At 38.0% G+C, this 22,144-nt stretch overlaps 1 protein-coding gene and 1 pseudogene across 1 annotated transcript; one reads left to right on the top strand and one right to left on the bottom strand.

Annotated features, from left to right (window-relative positions):
* Positions 1-48: 48 nt before the first annotated feature.
* Positions 49-21,597, bottom strand: SH2D1A (SH2 domain containing 1A). Its single transcript, XM_045994626.1, has 4 exons — positions 21,326-21,597; positions 8,095-8,158; positions 2,775-2,919; positions 49-1,724 (listed from the first exon to the last, which is right to left on the bottom strand). Exons 1-4 carry the CDS (start codon positions 21,460-21,462, stop codon positions 1,684-1,686), a joined length of 387 nt encoding a protein of 128 aa, XP_045850582.1. The 5' UTR covers positions 21,463-21,597; the 3' UTR covers positions 49-1,683.
* LOC123935621 lies at positions 9,101-9,282 on the top strand (annotated as a pseudogene).
* Positions 21,598-22,144: the final 547 nt, after the last annotated feature.

The raw sequence follows: 22,144 nt of genomic DNA, 5'->3' as shown, positions 1-22,144 counted from the left end.
CTTTCAAACACTTTATTGAAATATGAAAGATCATTAACGATTCAAAAAAGCTTTGTCAAAAAAGACTCTGGTAAAGAAACATGCAAACATAATTCATATATTTGGGACTATTACAGAATGAACAAGTTAGAAAGAGTGAAAATTATTTACACCTATTAAAATTTAAACCCAAGATACAAAAAAGGAAAAATTATCTAAACATAAGCATTTTGTTTTGAAAGTTGGCTTTCTGAATTCCTTTACAAGTTAAAGTGATGCCTTTATTTCTAGAAATGGTAAAAGGCCCATAATACATTATTATAGCCCAACTCCATCTCTGCACTCCCACTGCAACCATCTTAAATACTCAGACACCAGATCTTGCCAGTGCACGGAGAGTAGCTCTGTCCTCGGCAGTTCATCAAGCTCACCCCCACTCGTGTACAACCCAGAATGCCAATGTTTTAGTTTACAAGAGAACTCTGCATTTTCCTCTAGACCACCGACCAGAGTATTTGTGTTGACTCATTCTGCCTCTAACAACAGATCCACCTTCCCAGTGAGAACCACATTTAGCATGTGCTTATCCCCTTTAATGGACATCTTTCGCTCTTTTTGTGTTACATTTTTTTTTTAATTGTTACTGTTTTCTTGTCCAACTAGAGAGCAAGCTGCCTGAGCCCAGGGGGCTGGGTGTTTTTACTTCTCTACCCCAGTGCCTATTGTGTTTGTTGACTTCTAGGAGCCCTGAAACAACTTGATGTATAATCAAATCACAAAAGTCATAAGAATATACATGTGAGAAAAAATTTAGAAATATCTGTCACTGTGTAAAATCTTGGCTCTCACTTAGGTTGCCATCACTTGGAACTAACTGTTAATAAACAACACAACCGTAAGGTTTTCAGGGCTCCCATAAAACTACCTCATCGGGAGATCACTTGTAAATCAGCTACTCGTGAGCACAGCTGCTGAAGTTTCCTTTCAAAATAAGGTTTTACACGGAGTACCAACAAGTGGGGTAGAGATAGATGAAAAATCCTGTAATATCAAATGTAATCAACGTTTAGAGCATATTTTAAATTACGGGATTTTTAAACTCCAGACTGGTCTGTGGATTCTGCTATCCAACATCAGAACACGAGGCAAAAAAAGTTGCTTTTAGAATTAAACAGAAATTCTTCCTTCTTTATCCAGTACTTTTTTTTTTAACACACGGCACACAACTTCCTAACTCCTCAAACACCCTACAACATCATAGCCAGTGGAGAGCGTGATACCTAATTAGAACCACACATGACAAAGACGAGGGATGAGAAACCAGCTTCCTGCCATCTAATCAAGAAAGACATTTTAAAATCAGTAGCTGTCAAATAATATTTCACCAAAAAATGTTGTTTTTGAGAAAAAACAGGATTATTTTTATTTCTATTTGGCGAGGATTGATATTAATCTTTTATAAAGTATCAGTATGCTTTAAATCATTTCCTATTTGTAAATAATACTGAAAATAACCTTATTTCAAAGCTCCACGTTATCGCAAAGTCCATTTCAGCTTTTACATCACACTAGATACTTGCATTACAGGACTATGATGGTTTTAGAAATACATTTGTAGCTCACTGAACTGTATTATCTACAATATATAAGACTTAGCATATATTTAAATTATAGAAAATAAAGTACAAGGTATTTGATTTTTCTTCACGGTGCTTTCAGGAAGACATCAGGATCTTCTCTTCTCCCTAAAGAAAAATAATAATGAAAATCAAGAAAAAAATAAACTTAAAAGCTATTAAAATTACAGGTTAACTGGAATTTATAATCATAAAATTTCCAATGGCATAAAGCTCACAAAGATATAACCCAGTGATATAGCTCAAGCAACCAGTACTTAAAACTGAATTGTAAAGAATGGAATACCGAGCAGAAAAGAACAGTTCGTAATTGTGATGTGTAATTTGTAAACTGGAGATCTATTTACATCTCTATTATAAAGGCTAACTACTTATTAATTTAATTCAGCACTTAAGTCTAATTGTCAGTTTATGCCTGAGCCTGGGTCCCTGTCAAAAAAGGACATACCATCTCATTTTTCTAATCATAAATATTTATTGTTTCAATCTAGGCATATCCTCTTACTCCAACCAAGTGATTAACCCCTTTCAGGAGCTGAATAGACAATCATATATCTGCAGACGTTGACCAGTTATCTGTCGTCCCTTTGATACATACACTAACATAGCTTTGCTCAGGAGATGTTAACAGTGCGTGCCTGTAGCATGACAATGTGTACGGATTTAGTTTCTTTCGTTACAATAAAATGTCATTAATTCGAGCACCACAAATTCAGAAATGACGATCACGTGGGCCACTCTAACATTAGCCTTTCCATCCCTGAAAGGAAAATACAGTTTACTAAGCAAAGGTGAAGGACGGCCCAGGTGTTTTCGGAACTGTCCCATCTTTCAAGCATTTTGTGTCTGAGTTAGTGAAGTGAAATGGTACTTCTGTTTTGGCAAAAGGGACAGTGGAGACCAAGATGGGAAAAGAAGGGTTTAAATGTTGTGGGCTCATCGAATTCTTTATATTTTCCCGGAGTTTTATTAAAAGTTTACAATAGAGCGGATTGAAATCATAGTGCATGAATAATTCCCTCTCGCTCCATTGGCTGGTAACACCTACTTCCCCACTGCATGTTTCTTACAGAATTTCCCATAAACATATATTTATGAACAGGCTGACTCGTAACCCTGAGCTGCCAAGCCCTGTAGAAAAGTAACAGTAAACCATACCTGTAGCACCTTGTGCACTTCTAAGTGAACACTTTTTCTCAACTGGATACTGCAGAGGTATTACAATACCTTGATCTGGCTTCTGAAATGCTGAAATGAGATTTTTTATTTTCCGGAAAAATCTTTTATGAACCCCAGGTGCTGTCTGGAAAATAAAAGGCCAAGCAAATTATTCACCTACCTCCTAATGATACAAATAGGCCTACAAAATGTGGGGGGGGGGGCTTAGAGAGGTAACGTGTGTAACTTGTTCAAATATTTGAAAACATAAGGAAGAAGGAAAAACAACATTTCTAGAAGAGCTTACTTTGGTTGGCTGAATTTCCCTGCAAGAGGAGCTAATGAGCTGTCATTTCAGTTCTCCCAAGGGTGGTATTAGTTTGTACAAGCTCTTGCTCCTCACCCAGCCCTTCCTGCCTCACACATCCCGAGCCTCTAAGGGTATACAGGCCATTACCCACAATGAATGCACCAACAGAGACGATGCAGTTAAACACAGAAAAAAACACAGATCATATAGGTCATTAATAAAAAGCCTGAAAAACCAAACCAACAACAACAACCCAGCCTTGCAGTCATCATTCCACAGTAAAAATGCTACACAGGAAATTAAAAATTGACCGTTACGATACACACAACGCATAGCTAGGTAGTCCCCCGACTCTCACCTCACGATGCATCCTACCTCATCCTTCATGTTAAATTTTTTCCTCCTCAGGGAAACTTCCCTATCCTCCCTAAAATTGCTCTCTGCCAACTCCTCACCATGACAAGCTTTTCTCTATGACGTGAAAATGAAAGACCATATAAGGTCACCTTTATTTATTTGTTTGCTTTTGAAGAGATCATTATTTGCAAGTGACTATTAAAATGTGTCCCTTTCCTGACATCAATTCTCTTGCGAAGGCACTGCTAAAAACAACAATTTCCTGCAAAAGCTTATGCGCCCAGCTTTAGGCATCAGCTCAAAACTGTCATTTTACATAAAATAAAATAGTATTGCTATAAGCAATTGAACAATGACTAGTTTTGTTGTTGTTGTTGTTGTTGTTGTTGAAAGCTGTTTTTCAGCTATTCCATCTGGAAGATTTTTGAGGAGGAAGCTGTTAGCATTTAATGAGAAAACATGAAGGCTGGCATACAAACCTCAGCCAACTAGACTTAAAGCTAAAGACGGCACGCTGTCCATAGTATCTCGCAGTCATTTCCTATGCTGGGGCAAGTAATTTTTTTTTTGAAAGCACTGAAAAAGCTCTTTTTAGCTTTAAATTAGTGTCCTCTCAGAGACTCACCCAGCTCAGAGCCTCTTTAGATGTAGAACACTCTCCCTCTCAGCTCCACCCCTATGGTCAACACACCTTCCCAGAACTGGGGGCACCTGGTGGCTCAGTCAGTTGAATGGCCAGCTCTTGGTTTCGGCTCAGGTCACAGTCTCAGGGCCCTGGGATCAAGCCCTGCATAGCGCCCTGCATTGGACTCCGTGCTCGGCAGGAAATCTGCTTGAGATTCTCTCTTTCCCTCTCCCTCTCCCCTTCCCCACACCCTTCTAAAAGAAGTAAACAAAGCAAAACAAAACCAAAAAAAAAAAAAAAAAAAAAAACCTTCCCAGAACTCGACTTGAGACCTCATCCAAAATACCATGGCTGTTCTTACAAAGCTCCAAACAGTTCTTTGGCTCCAAGACAGAATCTCTAAATTGCACAGTAGATCAGAAACACAAAATACCTCCTTACATCTTCCTCACAGCACTTTTTCAGTTCCAGGCACTTTCCCATCATTTGCCTCCACTATTTCCTCACAAATTGGCAGTGATTGACTGATTTGCTTGTTCTCATTTGACAGATAAGAAAAGGAAAATACAAGGGTGCCTGGGTGGCTCAGTTTGTTGAGCGACCGACCCTTGATCTCAGCTCAGGTCTTGATCTCAGAGCTGTGAGTTCAAGCTCTGTGCTGGGGTCATGCTGAGCATGGATCCTACTAGAAAGAAAGGAAGGAAGGAAGGAAGGAAAGAAAAAAGGAAGGAAGGAAGGAAGGAAGGAAGGAAGGAAGGAAGGAAGGAAGGAAGGGAAATACAAAGGGATAATTCAGCTTGCCCGAGGTCACACAGATAACCAGAAGCAGAACTGGCTCTAGATCCCAGCACCCAGTCTTCTGTCTTTCAGGCCAATACCCACAATGAGTTCACCAACAGAGAGGGTAAGACCAAATAGTTTCTAGAGAAGTTAGAGTCACCAACCAGAAAAGAAACTGTACACTCCCCCAGTGTGGAAAGATTTCAAACCACACATCTTTTTAGCTGTTCTTGTGGCTTGTAAAACCATTTATCAACAGAAGCATCTTTTTATGGGGACTTACATGAAGTTAACACTTGATTATCCACACTAACAGAAAGGAATAAAAGCACTGGATGTACAGTTTGAACATGGGATGCAATGTGTCGCTGGCAAGTGACTTTCCTAAATGATAGTGTTTTGCTTAGGTTAATAAGTAAAATTATTTCGCATCTACTGATCTACTGATGATCAAATATCCAGAAAAGCCCAAAGGCACTGAAGTCCACAGGGAGAGGTTAGATATTTTTTTTTACAAGATACTGATGATAATGCATGTATTAATAAATCATAGTTGACTATGTGTAGAATTCTCTAAATCAACAGTTTAGCAAAATTTCAGCCTGAGTCTCATGAGATAAGTTAATACACTAGACAATGATAAAACCTAAAAGTCTGTCTAAAAGTAGAAATTCACGTAATATTTGTCTTTCATAATTTGGGGGATCCAGAGTTCAAATTTTATTCCACTCTTTGAAACAAATCTCAATTTCTAGTACAATCCCTGCACAGAAAATGGAGTGTTACTGCCATGATTTTTCCTGCATTGTGGCAAACTAAAGCATTGTTCCAAAAAGCAGTATAAATATCCGTCATTTAACCAATTTTGAAAACATTTACCACAAGAATTGTACCACTGACAACTCCCATTCTGTCACTGAACTCAGCTATTGTTCAAATTTGCACATATCCCATTCTGCCACCTCTTCGTTATCCATGGAAACATGTTTTGGATCACAGCTGGTCTTCAATATGCTCTGGAGAAATTTCTTCCAGTCAGGTGATATGAGCTCTGAGCACACACACTAGTTTAATATTCCCTTTGCAAAAACATAACTAAGAAAGCCAATTTAGTAGATAGAAAAAATGCAATATGCATTTCAAAAATAAATCTAAAGCATTTTTTTAAAAAAACTGTTTTCCCTTTGGAGAAAACATGCCAATCTTCTGCTCTCTTGGTGCAGATAATTACAATATTATTGTATAAACGGGGTCAGACCGACAACAGGATGAAAGGACATTTACGTTCAATAAGCCCTTTCTTCCTTAACATGATCACAAGCATGTAAGAATCCACATATAATGTTATACTTAGAAGAAAACAAATTTAACGGCAAGATTAGCTAAACCCTAATAATTTAAGAACCTTTCCATAAAGAATATTCTTCAGCAGCCAAAGGCTACTTCTCTAGGGAGAAGGGCTATTTCTAATCAAAGTTTATGCAAATATATATGTATATATCACACACAACTATTCTTCATGATAAATGAAATTTAATTTCTTATTCAATCCTCTCTGCAGTGCTGCAGAGAATTTTAAAATATAAATGGGTATAAATCATTTTGATTAGAAATGTTACTGCTTTGCCTCTAATTAGTATTACAGTATTAATTATCACAGATAATTATAAATTAATTATTAATTATCATTAATTATTATTAATGAATTATTTATTTATGATATAAAGCAATAACATGTTTCAAAACTTGCCCTAATTCTTCTCTGTAGTTCAAAACATTTGTAGTCTGCAACTTGGGCTTTCTAGTTTACTGATGAATTTGTAAAGTTTAGAGCTATTTTAATTTTTTTTAAGTCTAGGCTTTAGAATTTCTTAAGCGTATAGATTGAGTTATTAACAGAGGTTGATATTCATATTTATGCTTTCAAACAGCTCATAATAAAGTGCTTTCATCGTAAAGACAGGCTGTTTTTAAAGACTCAGAAATCCGAGAAAGCATTTGAGGTCAAAGGTTTCAGTTGTACCAATCTACATTGGTAAGATGTGATATCCTAGCCTGGTACATGGACATAAATTCACTCTGCAGGCATTACGTGCAATGGTATAGTGACTTTCAGATGTTTTCAAAGCCATCAGAGTCCATTTTTCTAATGAATTCTTATTCGAGCCCCAGTTGATAAGCGAAACAAAAGCAAACCATTCAGATCAAAGATGAATCGGGCACCCAAAAGCATACTCACATTTGTCCTCCTCTCCCTCTGCCCCCCAACCCCCGCCACCCCATGGTACCCAGGTAGAAGAACCTTAGAATTTTGCAGAGCATACCTTTAAAACCACTACGATGTTCCCTCTAATTTTATTCTGCCTGCCTGTGTCCTTTCCACATGGCCCAGCTGGGAGTCTTACCTCCACACAAAGAGCAATCTTGATGACTAATCCTTGGAAAATCCTCCCTTCTTTGAACTCCTATGCTAGATAATATAGCAATTGACCATATACAATCATATTGTCCAGCAGTTTGGGTGAGTTCACATTTTTGAGGGCTTTCTATGTACCAGGTCCCATGGCTAAGCTTTCTTTTTATATTTATATTTATATTTATATTTAAGCTTTCTTTTATATGCATTATCCCATTTAATCTTCAAAATGAGACCTATGAGTAAGGCACTATTTTTAGGCTCATTTTACAGATGAAGAAATTTGTTCAAAGAAGAGCTTAAGTAACCTGCTCAAGGTCATAGGTGAGGAGGAGGGGGGACCAGACCTGGAACCCAGATCTACCTGACGACAAACTCTGAGCTCTCACATCACTCTTTAATTTGTATCGTATCTCCCCAAGTGTATTAGAGGCTCTTAGAAAACAAGAGTCATGTTTTTTAATCCACCATAGAACCAGTGTTCATATTGGTACCATTCGGTAAATAATTGTTTATTTAACCATTTTACACATTTTGTATATGCTTTTCAAAATTTTGCATAGGCACTAAAAGTTTGACACAATGCTTCAACTTTTTTATGTTTTCTCCAAAGTGAGATCATTCTATACAATGGTGGCTGAACAGAACTGGGACAAAAATTCTCTAAAGCCTTCTTAATGATCCATGAACAATTCTGGGTTGGAGCTTTAGTGATTTGAATCTGATGAATATTGGGGGAACATAGGAATTGACAACTCTTTTGAAAAACAGGCTAAATTTAAAACACCTCTCTGATACCCCCAGAAGCAAAAAATAAATAAAAGAGCTATACCTCAGCACTCCAAGAACCTGTTTCTGTCTGGGACACTCGGTATGTATAAATGTAACCTTGATACCTGTGAAAGAATAAACTTCAATTACTGAAACATTCCGAAAGATCAACAGATGCTCTAAATTTGAGCTTGACTATTCCACATAAATGTTACATATACAGGGACACACATATATGGCGCCATTGCATTCATAGGAAGAAAAGCATGGGGGATCGAACTTGCTTGCATATTATATCTGGCTAATCACAGTTTTTAGAGAGCCTTCTTTATCTTTTCCCTTTTTTAAAATATGGGAGTTCACACTCTTAAGGATTTGTCTAATTAAGAGACTGGACAGAAAGAAACTAGAGACCTGCTGTAATTAGTAAAAACCATGGATTATTAAATAGATTGAAGGAAGTATAGTCTTATTTTTTAAAGATTTTATTTGAGAGAGAGTGCACATGCAGGCAGAGTGGCAGGCAGAGGGAGATCAGGCTTCCCGCCGAGGAGAGAGCCTGACATGGGGCTCTGTTCTGAGACCCTGGGATCATGACCTGACCATAAGGCAGACGCTTAACCGATGAGCTGCCCAGGTGTCCTCAAAGTGTAGTCAGACTACTTTAAGTACATATAGAGCCTTAAGGTGAAAAATATTTCACTGGGATAATGTACCATCAGGTCCACTTAAGAGTAATAATAATATTAATTATAAATATAATAAATATAATCCTATATTTCTATAGTATTACTACTGTGGTTACTCTACAATATAATATAGTAATAACAGAAATTTGAATTAGAAAAGACTCCTGGGGCACCTCGGTGGTTCAGTCGGTTAAGCATTCAACTCTTGGATTCAGTTCAGGTCATGATCTTGGGGTGATGGGATCAAGTCTCCGCACAGCTCCCCGCTCAACAAGGAATGTGTTTGTTTCTCTCCCTCTGTTCTTTCCTCCGCTTGCTCTCTTTCTCTCTTACTCTCTCAAAAATTAATAAATAAAACTTTTAAAAAGACTCTCGCTAAGCTTTGCGCAGTGGCAGTATTGTAGCCAATGAGGTTTATCTGAGGCGCGATTATTGCTAATTGAAAAAGACTCCCACTGAAGTACTTGAAAGCAGCTTGTCCTTTGGGGTAAATGTTCTCCACCATCATGCAGTGTATAAGCGTATTGTACAACTGTAATTGATGCCGCGAGTTTTAGATGCTGTATTAGTTTGCTTTGGCTGCCACAGCAAAATACCATAGGCTGGGTGGCTTAAACAAAGAAATTTATCTTCTCACAGTTCTGGAGGCTGGAGGTCCAAGATCAAGGTGCTAGCAACATAGCTTTCACTCTTGGCTCATAGACAGCTGCTTTCTTGCTGTGTGCTCACGTGACTTTTCCTTGTGTGTGCATGTACAGAGACATGTCTCTCTTCTTATAAGGCCACCAATCCTAGGATTAGAGCCCCAAACTTATGGCTTCATTTAACCTAAATATATTCCAAAGGCTTGTCTCTAAATGCAGCCACAGTGTGGGTTAGAGCTTCAACACATGAATTTGATGGGTACCAATTCAGTCCACAGCACATGCATTATCACTTTCGGACCCCACAATAATCCTATGAGCTTTATATTGTGAAATTAATCTTATAGATGAGGACAGTAAGACTTTGAGAATCTAAGTAACGAAAACCACATTATTGATCCAGCAACAAAGATGGGATTTGAATCAGGCCTATTTAACTCTAGAGCCCTAGCTCTTGGTCCCCATACTGTAATGGATATAGATTAAAATCTGTCTAACAAATTTTACTTCATAGAAAAGTAGGGTAGGGGCTCCTGGGTGGCTCAGTGGGTTAAAGCCTCTGCCTTCGGCTCAGGTCATGATCCCAGGGTCCTGGAATCGAGCCCCGCATCGGGCTCTCTGTTCAGCAGGGAGTCTGCTTCCCTTCCTCTCTCTCTGGCTGCCTATCTGCCTACCTGTGGTCTCTGTCTGTCAAATAAATAAATAAAATCTTAAAAAAAAAAAGAAAAAGAAAAGCAGGGTAAACTTTGTTCTGAATTATTTCAAATTATGAGTAGGAATATGGATATGATTCTCTGGATCAAGAGTTTTATTTTAAACATTTTCTGATTGTTATTCATAGGCACAGGTTTAAGTCAATATAGATCTCTGGTTAGAATACATGCTAGCCATCAAAAGAAATGAAATCTTGCCATTTGCGACGATGTGGATGGGACTAGAGGGTGTATGCTTAGCGAAATAAGTCGATCAGAGAAAGACAACTATCATATGATCTCCCTGATATGAGGAAGTGGAGATGCAACATGGGGGTTTGGGGGGTAGGAAAAGAAAAAATGAAAGAAGATGGGATTGGGAGGGAGACAAACCATAAAAGACCCAATCTCAGAGAACAGACTGAGGGTTGCTGGGGGAAGGGGGTAGGGACAGGGAGGTGGGGATATGGACATTGGGGAGGGTATGTGCTATGGTGAGTGCTGTGAAGTGTGCAAACCTGGCGGTTCACAGACCTGTACCCCTGGGGCTAATAATACATTATATGTTTATTAAAAAATTTTAAAATGTATTAAAAAATACATGCAAAACTCTGGTAAAAATAAATGTATTCAAACTTTGAAGAACAGATGATTCTAAAGCATTCTAAACAGAGGGTCATCCTCAAGTAATCGACTTCACTTACCATCAATTCCCTTTAGAACTAAAAGTCTTTAAGGGGCACCTAGGTGGTTCAGTCATTTGGGTGTCCACCTCTCAGTTTCAACTCATGTCATGATCTTGGGGTCCTGGGATTGAGCCCTGTGTTTGGCTCTGTGCTCAGTGGGGAGTCGGCTGGAGATTTTCTCTCTCTCTCTCTCCCTCTGCCCCTGCTTGCTCTCTCTCACGAATGAATAAATAAATCTTTTTTAAAATGTGGATTAAATTACTATAATTTTAATCAATATACATCAGTAGTGATTACCTAAAGAGCAAAAAAAAAAAAATACATCTAAAATACTGTAATCAGGTTCATTCAATTTGTGAAACCAAAAATATTCAATTTAATTGCTGGTATGATTATAGGAAATATTTCATTTTTGTTATGAGAGTTTGCCAGCATATTTAGATCATACATAAAACAGCTTGATATATGCATATATATAATATGTTAAATAAATATATTTAACGTTGTTACGTTACGTTGTTAAAGTCTTTTTTTTTTTTTAAGCAATAAAATCTACCTCAAAACCCACTGGTTACAGTAAGTACTCTACAGGGAACAAGGTGAGGGCTTTGATTTCCATTTTTCACCATGGGAACTTGAAACATAAGGCTTTAAGTGATTTTCTTAGTCACATAGCAAGATTGAGATAGAAGCAGAGAAATAGCATAGGTCCTTGGTTCCAATTTCCTGATGGGAAGCGATTAATGACAGTAATTCAGTATCATTAGAGGTGATGTGGAAATGCATTATTTAAAATCTCAGCGACGAGGCAAGCAAAATCATAAGCAACCAGTTTTCACTTTCTGAAACAGCGAATCTCTAAAAAATACAAAGAATCTCTCACCCTACTATCATTCAGCCTCATTTAGTCAAAATAAATGAGTCTGTTTTGAAAATTGTTTCCTAACGAATCTGATCTTATCTCACTTTCAGTTAAGCAGCAGGAACCTGAGTACCACTTCAAAAGCCCTTACCTCCTTCAGTCTCTGAACAACCTGGTGTCAGTGGCAACTAAAATTTCTCGTGATTAACCCATCTAATATTAACAATTTCCTACTCCCCCGCCCCTCAGATTTCTGAATGAGCAGAATTGCTTCACTCCACAAATAAGCCAGTAGTTTATCTCTTCCACTTTCAAGTCACAAAGTAACTGACCGAGAATTCCCTGTACTCAACTCTCATTACCCTATGGTCATGGATGGAGGAGATCTAAAACGCAGCCATCCAAATTACATTGCCAGGGTAATAACATCAGCATCACCTGGGAACTTGTTAGAAATGCAGGGTCTCGGGCCTTGCCCCAGAATTGCTGAATCAGAATCTGTATTTTAACAAGATCTCCAGATGATTTGTAAGAACGTTGAAGTTACAGGTAAATTGATTAAAATGCAGAGAGAATGCCCACACCTTGTTGGGATTCTTGATGGCAATTTCTGCAAAGTCAAGCTGGCTTCTTGCACTCACCTAGGGCACTTCTGTACCACCTCCTCCTTAGTCACTCAGTCTCTGCTTTCGGAATTAAGAGTACACTTATCACTTATCATAAGGAGCACTGAGTCATGTGGAGAACTGTTGAATCATTATACTGTACACCTGAAACTGATATAACCCTGTATCTTAACTATACTTTAGTAAAAATGTTTTAAATTTCAAAATAAAAGTTTTTAAAAAAATAAATAAATACAAGCTGAAGCTTTTCAGTTGTTTCTGTCTTCATTGAGTAGTGTTTCTGTACCATGCACTTCCTCTTCTCCAACAAAATTTCATGGTTTTGTTTTCTGTAGCTTGAGTTATGAAATAATAATTTTAAAATATAAAATTAAGCTAAAATATTGATAATGTTTTTTCAAACTACATATACTCTCTCCTCATCCACTGAAAAACCAGTTCTAGGAAATAAATTGGAAATAAATTTATAAAAAGAGCTATAATACCGTGCATATTTTTGACTTAATGAATGACCTTGCTTATCTTCTTACACTCCAAGGAATCAAAGGACAAATTAATTTCATAAAGATTTTCATAGTAGTTCTATTTTAAGGGTGGGAGAAAAAAAGAGAATCAACCTAAGTACCCCTATATAAGGAATGTTATGCAAAATAAGAAAATGGTAACAGAAAGAACCATTCAAAATTATACTGAAGTGCAAAGGTATTAGAGTTCTCTTACATTTTTCAAAAAATGTTAACCTCATGGGTTATGTTAATATAAAATTATGGCACATGAAAGAAAGAAGTGGAGACACGGAGACACCTCCTGATTACAACTATTCAGAACCATACCTATATATATATTAACTAGAAGCAAATTTAAACTAATATAAATTAATCCTTGCATATTAATTTTTCTTATAAAAGTATATAAGTTATAGTTATATAAGTATATATATAATTTATATGTGTATATATATACATTTTTTAAATTTTTTTTAAGATTTTATTTATTTATTTGACAGAGAGAGAGATCACAAGTAGGCAGAGAGGCAGGCAGAGAGAGAGGCAGAGAGAGAGGAGGAAGCAGGCTCCCCGCGGAGCAGAGAGCCCGATGCGGGGCTCGATCCCAGGACCCTGAGATCATGACCCGAGCTGAAGGCAGCGGCTTAATCCACTGAGCCACCCAGGCGCCCCATATATACATTTTTTAAAGAAAAAGAAACAAAATTATAATTTGGTGCTTTACAAATCTAGTCTAAGGCACAAACCAGAAAAATATAATTTATGATTAAAATATGTTACATCCCTTTTAGGTTTATCTTTTCTCTGACTCCTTCCAGTAATACAGACAAACCAAGAATGCTCTGTATTTTAAATTCCTTCCTCCACCAAATCCTTTGTCAGATTTGTTGATTAGCCTGGAATTTAAAATTTATCATGAAAAAAAATCTAGAAAATGAACAATTAGTCGAAAACAGTAGGGGCTTTTTGTTGCTGTTGTTGTTATTGTTGTTGACACTATTTTTAACTAATATTAAAATTTGCCTTCAGTTTTTCAAAAGCTGTCCCAACCCTTAAAAATGTGCTCTGGTTAGAAATGAATGAGAAGAAAGCAACCTGACTTATTTCTTATTTTCTCAAGGGGTCAGTGTTAGGGACAGACCTTGGTTTAGAACTAACAAAACCACATCAATTCCTTCTTCATACCACTTCAAGGACTACACAAAAGAAAAAGTTTAGTTACATCTGATTCTTCATGACATTGCAAATAAAGCATGCCAGTGCCCATTCGGTCTATGTCTATACAAACTATATACGCGTAAAAGTCAAGGCACAATCAAAATGTGACTGATTTTTTAAGAAATATTTCAGAACTTTCATACCCAGAAGAATGGTATCTTATACAAAGCCATCATTATTGAGACTATACTCTGAATCAAGAGATTTCTGAATTTCCTCTCGACAATCTTTCTTTTTTTCAGACTGAACTCGAATTTACAGAGCCATCAAGTCATTCAGCTTCAAGTCTGATGGGAAAACTACGTAAAACCAGTTTCAGTGAGTCATGACAATAAATATAATCTTTTCTTTCCCTGAACTGCCAGAGCACATTTTATTTATATACTCCTAGGATGCTCTGACTTTGTATTGCAATTATTTGTAGATCTCTTATTTATATTAATACCTACTACATATTAACTTTATAAATATTAACTCATGTAATAATCATCTGAGGATTATTAACCCTCTGAGGGAAGTACTATTCTTATCATTTCCCTTTTGACAGATAAGGAACCTGAGATACAGAAATTTTAACTTGCCCGAGATGAAATAGCTAGTATATGGTCAAGTTGGGATGCAACCAGAGAGTCTGGATGAAAGATCTGAGCTCTTAACCATGTTTCTACGCTGCCTTTCTCTTATATCAGAGGAAATGAATTAATAAATTGGTCTTAAAGTGAGTGGAAAAGCACAGTTCTCAAAAAGGGAGGGAGTCTGTTTGGCTTCATGGCTGGAAGTGTCCACCGAGGGGAAGAGGAAAAGAAGGGGCTGAAGGAAAGAGGCCAGTTGAGGAGAGCCCAAAAAAGATTAACCCAGACTTTCCCTTCACTTAAGCAAATGACATCCTCAGACTAATCTTGCAACTTTAATTTCACATTGTCAACTAGAATCAGCACTTGTTTTACTGGCCTGTGAACTGTCTGTTTGGTGGTTTATGTAATGCAACTTTAATCGTAGGTTGGGTTTCAAGCTTGCTCTGCCATTAATGGATTGTACTCAGAAAATCCAAACTAATTCTGATGACCTAAATTATCATGAAGATAAATGCGGTACCAACACACATATCCAATTGTAATAAAAAACTAACTGTAAATTAAGTCATAATTTCTCATTCTTTTGAGTTCTTTGCCACAACGTTCCCCTCTATTACAACTGATAAACTGGGATTTTATTTCGTCACTGTTCCTTCCCGCATATCTCCAGTTCAATGGTTTGATAGACACTTTAATCCCAGTTATCACTTAAATCTCAAAGGACAAAAAGATAACTGTCCTTTCATCTAAAGACGTATATGTCCAATGACTTCATTATGTGTCCTTGCAGCTAAAGAATATAACTGCATTTCAGCTTCCAAATCTTCCATTAGATAGGTAGCAAACAAAGTCAGAGATGTACAGAGGATGCTAATTATGGAAATAAACTATTTATGCAAACTAATTATTTTAAATATTATAAGTTGGTTTTCTACCTATCACAATCAAACTACCCCAGTGGGCAGCTTGGACTTTCCTGATGGCTGTCTACATTGAGAGTGAGAAAGGAAAAAAATGTCAGAGTTCAAGTGTACCTTAGTGAGAAGAAAATATACATAGAAAATCAAAAAGGATAAACTAAACTACACTAAAACAGAATAAAATAAAAATATTTGCATTAATAAGAGCATTTAGTACACAGGATGAATACAAGAAAAAATATGCTAAGTCAGTAGTTTTCTTAAGCAACAGAAAAATATGGTAGAAAAAGAAAATTACATTTACAATAGAAACAAAAAAATTGATATGGACATCCATACATACAATGACTAGAAATAAACTTAATAAAAGTGTGCAAGACCTATAGGAAGAAAACTACCAAATTTACTGATGGATATAAATTTTAAAAATTAACAAATGGAGAAATGTATCAGGTTTTTTGATGGGAAGACTACATTCTTTAAAGATGACAATTATTCCTTAATTTATTAATGAGTTTAATATAGTCCCAATGGCACTTTTTTTTAAGCTAACAAGATTATTCCACATTTCATCTCTAAGAACAGTAAGAATAGCAAATAATTCGGGTTCCTGGCTTGTTCAGTTGGTGGAGCATGCGACTCTTGATCTCGAGGTTCTGCGTTCAAGCCTTACATTGGATGTGGAGATTACTTAAAAATAAAATTTGGGCAGGAAAAATAAAAGCAAATAATTATTTAAGTGTATTAAACATTACCATACTATAGTGCTAGTAATATAAGAATAAATAGACCACTTGAGCCAAATAGATGGGAAATAATAACTGCTATATGTTAGAGTTTAATATGTGGTAAAATGGGCTAGGAATTGATGGGGAATGGAAGTTCTATTTATAAATTCTATTAGGACAATCGTTAGCTACTTTGAAACAAAATCAAATTAGATCTTTTCTCATCAAAATGGAATTCCAAATGGAATTAAAGAAAATGTAAACTAACCAAACCATAAATTGAAAATGAAAACTGAAGTGAAGCGGTATAGCATCTCTGGAAGAGAAAGAACTTTCTAAGCAAAGGAAGCAAAGGAAGAAATTAAGCACAAAGAAAATGAGCGACAGATTTGACTATTAAAAATGTTAGTTTCTTGTGTATCAGAGAAGAGTAATGGCAAACATCAGACTGAGAAAAGATACTTGCAACAGATGAAGGACTAGTATATAAAAAATCATAATGTGTTAGGAAAAATAGTAAGATCCAAATGGTTAAATGGCAAAGCACACAAAGAGCCAACTTATGAAAAAGGAAGTTCAACAGCTTACCAACCATATAAAAGACATTCACTCACTAATCAAAGAAATATGAAATAGTGAGGCACCAAACTTCAAGAATTTTTGTTAACAATATACCCATTTCTAGGGAGGGCATAGTGCAATGGACACTCTCGTGCATTACTGATGAACATATATGTAAACTGGCATAAAAATTTAGGAAAAATATTTAGTGATCATGTATATGTCAGGAATCCTAAGCTGTTAATGTTCTCTGACCTGGAAATTGCACATCTTCAAATTCATTATAAGGAAGTAATCACAAATACAAGGAAGTCTTTATGGACTAAAATATGAATCATGATGACATTTGTAAGAGCAAAGAAAAATGGAATGATTCAAATGTCTAAAAATGATGCCTGGTTAAGGAAAGTATAGTACGATCACTGGCCGAACTATCATGCAGCCATTAAAAATGATGTCTTAAAACATAAATGAATAGGTTTTTTCACGTTAAGTGGAAAATGCAATAGAACACAATATTGTAAGAGCACTTATGTATTTAGAAAGCAAATTATTTTATTAAAATATGGAAGAAAATGCCCTTAATTTTCAACAGTAATTGTGTTTAGGTTATAAAACTATAGATGATTTCCCTCATTTTCATTACTTACATTATTCTGGCTTTCTATAAGAAGAATAGGTATTGGGAACTATTTTTAATAGACTCATTATATAAAAATCTGCATTTATGTGTTGAAAATGCCTGAAAGGAAAACTCACTTTAAAGGAAGGTGAGCAATTCTGTAAATGAAAAACTTCTTTAGTAGTTTATGAGATTGAATTTTCCAGAACAGAACAAAGGAAAAGGCCATATCTAAAGGTCATGATTGGGGGCTCAGAACCAGGGAAAGGAGCAAGCACAGTTTGAAAATAGCGTTTAAAATAACCTTTGAAAGGCACACATAATGTCTTATTTCTGCAGTGAAAATACAGAAACGAAAGCTCAACCAAACCTTGGATAATGGGAGAAAATGGAAGATGGAATGAGAAAATATTCTGAGCTATATCTTGTTCGTGTGTATATGACACCATTTACATTGTTATTTCTACTGCATATCATAAGCACACAAGTTTTAGTTTCAAATGAGTACGTGGTTTATTTCAAAATCTGGCAATCATGATCTAAGACTTTGAGGCCCCAGTGTGCCCATCAAAAGACTGGCTAGGAGACTCCCAGTTGGCCTACCAAATTCTGCTACTTCATAAGGGGGTTTGTGTGGAGAGCTTAGAGTCATAAAAATTGCATTTATGCAAGATTCACTTGGGGTAAAAACTTACATGTTTGAGAATTTCCCATTCTGCCTAAGTTAATTCCTTATGTGGTCCTGGCCTACATAGGCAAAAGGATAAAAGTAGTCTTCTCTTTTGCATATTTTTCCAACAGCGATCTTATACAAAAGGTAGGCACACATTATGATTCCTATTTAACAGGTATGGAAATCAAGACCCAAAGAAGCTGAGTGACCTCCCCAGAGTCCACAACCTGGCCTGATTATCGGTCCAAAGCTTTTTGCAGTAAAGAAGGGTATTTGCCTTGGCAATCCATTTGTTAATTCAAAAGTATTTATTGAGTGTCTATTATGTACTTTGTAATGTGCCTCATAATGGCTATTATGTGCTAGGTTGTGTTCCTGGTGCAGGAGAGTTTCCATTTTTGCTGAAGGACACAGCAATACATAAGTAAACAAGCAAATGTCAGCAAGTTTAAAGCTCCTTGAAGAAAAATAAAGTCATAGAGTGTAGCAGGCACAGGGAGAAGCTACTTTAGATAGGATGGTCAAGGAAGTGGTCTCTGAGGCAAGACGCAGAAGTAACAAAGTGTAAAGATCCTAGGAGGAGAACACAGTTGGCAGCTTTGAGAAACAACAAAGGGACCAATGTGGCTGAGTCTTTAGGTGCATTCTTGCCATACACTGTCTCAACTTACTCTCCTGCCCAGGCTTCTTTTTTTTTTAAAGGTTTTATTTATTTATTTGATAGACAGAAATTACAAGTAGGCAGAGAGGCAGGCAGAGAGAGAGGAGGAAGCAGGCTCCCTGCTGAGCAGAGAGCCTGATGCGGGGCTGGATCCCAGGACCCTGGGATCATGACCTGAGCTGAAGGCAGAGGCTTTAACCCACTGAGCCACCCAGGCGCCCCCCAGGCTTCTTTTTTATCTCTAGGGTAAGGGGCTCATTACCTTCTTTCTTAGCTTCTCTAAAGAAGCCCTTTTCACTTGTCCACTCATTCCTCCACACTCTTTTGATAAGAAAAGAGCCGCAGTATACTAGATGGCTTTCACTGCCCTTCCCCAGTTTCCACTTGGGAAAAACAATTATGTAAACAAATCATAAGGATCTGAGCCCAAGACTAGTATCAAAAAGACAATAAATAACAAGTGTCCATGAGGATGTGGAGAAAAGTGAACCCAAGACTAGTATAAAAAGACAATAAATAACAAGTGTCCATGAGGATCTGGAGAAAAGTGAACCCTTCCACACTTCTGATAGGAATGTAAATTGGTGTAACTACTATGGAAAACAGTACAGAGGTTCCTCAAAAAAAAAAAATGGGAAAAAAAAAACCAATAATTCCATTATGGGATATTTACCCAAAGAAAACAAAAACATTAATTCAAAAAAACATATGCACCCCTATTTTATTGCAACATTATTTACAATAGCCAAGATATAGAAGCAACAAGTGTCCATCACCAGATGAATGGATAAAGAAGATGTGGTATAATATATATAATGGAATATTACTCAGCCATAAAGAGAATGAAATCTTGCCACTTGCAATGACACGGATGGAGCTAAAGAGTATAATGCTAAGTGAAACAAGTCAGGGAAAGACAAATACCATATGATTTCACTTACATGTGGAATCTAAAAAACAAAACAAAACACTCTTAAATACAGAAAACAAACTGATGGTCGCTAGAGGGGAGAGGGACGGGAGGGGATGGACAAAATAAGTGAAGGGGATTAAGAGGTACAAATTTCTAGTTATAAAATAAATAGGTCATGAGATGAAAACTACAGCATAGAGGATATAGTCAACAATACTGTAATAACTTTGCATGGTGACAGATAACGACCACACTTATCATGGTGAGCATTTTGTAATGCATAGAATTGTCACATCACTATGCTGTACACCTGAAACTAATACAACATTGTATGTCAACTGTACTTCAAGAAGAAAAAAGATCTGAACCCAAGAGATTCACCTGCTTCCACGTATTTCTCTTGAAGTCTTTATAATAAATGTGTTTAGCATGGCCTGAGAGTTGCCACCAACATGGCTTGACCATGTTAAAAAAAAAATAATAGACAACAAAAATCATCTAATAATGGCCTCAGTGTGATCTTTCTTCACTGACCCGGAAAGTATTTCACAGTATTGCAGTGTATCATTAGGGATCAAAATTACTACCGAGAATTTTCCTTCATTTTGTTTCTGACTAGAACTACTACGCAGTGCAGGTGTTTCTCGTGTGACAAAAAGTGATCGAGCTAGTTCCTTCCTTAGAAATGCCCCGTGAGTACTGAAAGAGCTCGACCGAAGACAGATACAATAATAATAACAACAGTTTATGTTTACTGAGCATTTATTATGCATCCAGTCCAGTGTTAAATTCTATACCTGCATTATCACACTCTCCTATGAGGTAGTTCGTATTATTATACCCATTTTATGGACAAGAAAACTGGAAGGCCGAGAGGTTAACTTGCCAAGGTCACAAGTCTACCATCAGACTGGCACAGGATTAGGTCTCAGATCTCCCTGATTCTGGAGCCCTGGAGCTAAGATGAAAGTGCATCTGATTCAAAATGGGCGTTAGACTCAGGCATGCCTAGGTAAAGGGCAAAGCTGAATCATAACAACGGTGTTTTTTCTCCATGTCCTTTACCACTACTGTCAGTCCTAGCTTTTTATCAAGAAGGGTCCCACTTCTGAAACTCCCGGCCTCCACACACAGCTCTTCTAAAAGAAGCGAAGTAAGCAGATCCAGAGAGGCAGTTTGACTTCCAAATATCCCCCTCTGAGCACCCCGACCTAACGGGCATTGCATTCTTAAAGTAATGGATTCCGTTTCTCGGTCCCATCCTCTCCCAGAATGTGATGGTTTCCTTTGGGAGTACACCTCAAATTCCATGTAAAGAGATCTGCAGAAAGGCCTTTCCTTTTCTCAGGAGCCGGTGGCCCCAGTTCCGGCCTGTCCACCATCCCAGGGCTCCACCTCCCTGGCCTCCACTCGTCGGGAGCCTAGATCTTTCTCAGAGCAAGGGTAGATTCTAGGCTGTGTCTCCCCACCCCAAAGGGCATTCTCTGCCGCTGCCACAAAAGACCCGGGGAGGCCTTTCTAGAGAGTGAAGTCCCTGGGAGTGAAACCTCCATGAAGGGCCTAACCCGAAGCCCGGTCCGCGACCACCCTGGGCTGGACCTGAGGAAGACTGTCTCATGAGCAGGGGAGGAGGCCTCAACGTCGCCTGCTGCCGCCCGCACCCCCAGCCAGAGCCCTCAGTGGGTCTGGTGCCCATGGCCACCAAGACGTACTCACAGCACACACAGGCAGTACACGCCCGGGACGGTCTCACTGTCTCTCAGCAAATAGCTGCCATCCAGACCCGTGGCAAGTAGGAGCTTCTCCCCCGTCTCCCGGCTGATTTTGCCATGGTACACAGCCACTGTGTCCATGACCTGGTGGACTCGTGGGCCGCTGAGGTGTGGGACAGTGGAAGGCAGATGCCACTGCTGCTGCAACCGGGCCCCAAGTCAGCCACCTGACTCCCAGTTCAGCCAGATGTGCAGAAAAAGAGAGAGGAGTGCCGGAACAACAGGATGTTGTCTATCTGCCTTAAAACCTCCTTTCACACTTCAATTAAAACCAGCTCAGCAATTCGGAGGCTTGGTTATTGCCACAAGGTTCAATCCCCCTCCCCGCCCTTACCCTCCCTACCCCTACAACACAACACAGGGTTCAGAATGAGAGGGGAGCCCAATTGGAAGAAGGTCCTTGCAAGATCTGGGTTGTACGACGGTGGCAGCCCCTGGCCCACAGACAGGAATGCTTGCTAATGCTTCCGTTCTTGCAGTTGTCCCAGGGGCCACCAGGGATGACTTAGCTTACTTAACTAGTCCTCAGAGGTGTTGATGATAGAGGCAAGGTGTACATGGCCCTCATGTGGGCCAGAAACGTGCTGACAGAGAATGAAAGAACCAAAAGCTCTGAGACCAAAGCACAGAAACTACCAGTACTATCAGCAGGTAGTCACTCCTGAGCACAGCCGGGAAGGTCCTTCACAATCAAAAGTAGTTGGTGAAAAACCTGCATGGGCCAAGTCTTTTCTATTCTTCCTAGTCCTCTTGAGTAGTCCCG

Source organism: Meles meles, chromosome X, assembly GCF_922984935.1.
Source record: "Meles meles chromosome X, mMelMel3.1 paternal haplotype, whole genome shotgun sequence".
NCBI classification, from domain to species: domain Eukaryota; kingdom Metazoa; phylum Chordata; class Mammalia; order Carnivora; family Mustelidae; genus Meles; species Meles meles.
Note: the sequence above shows the minus strand (reverse complement) of the source record. Positions and strands in the feature narration are given on the sequence as shown.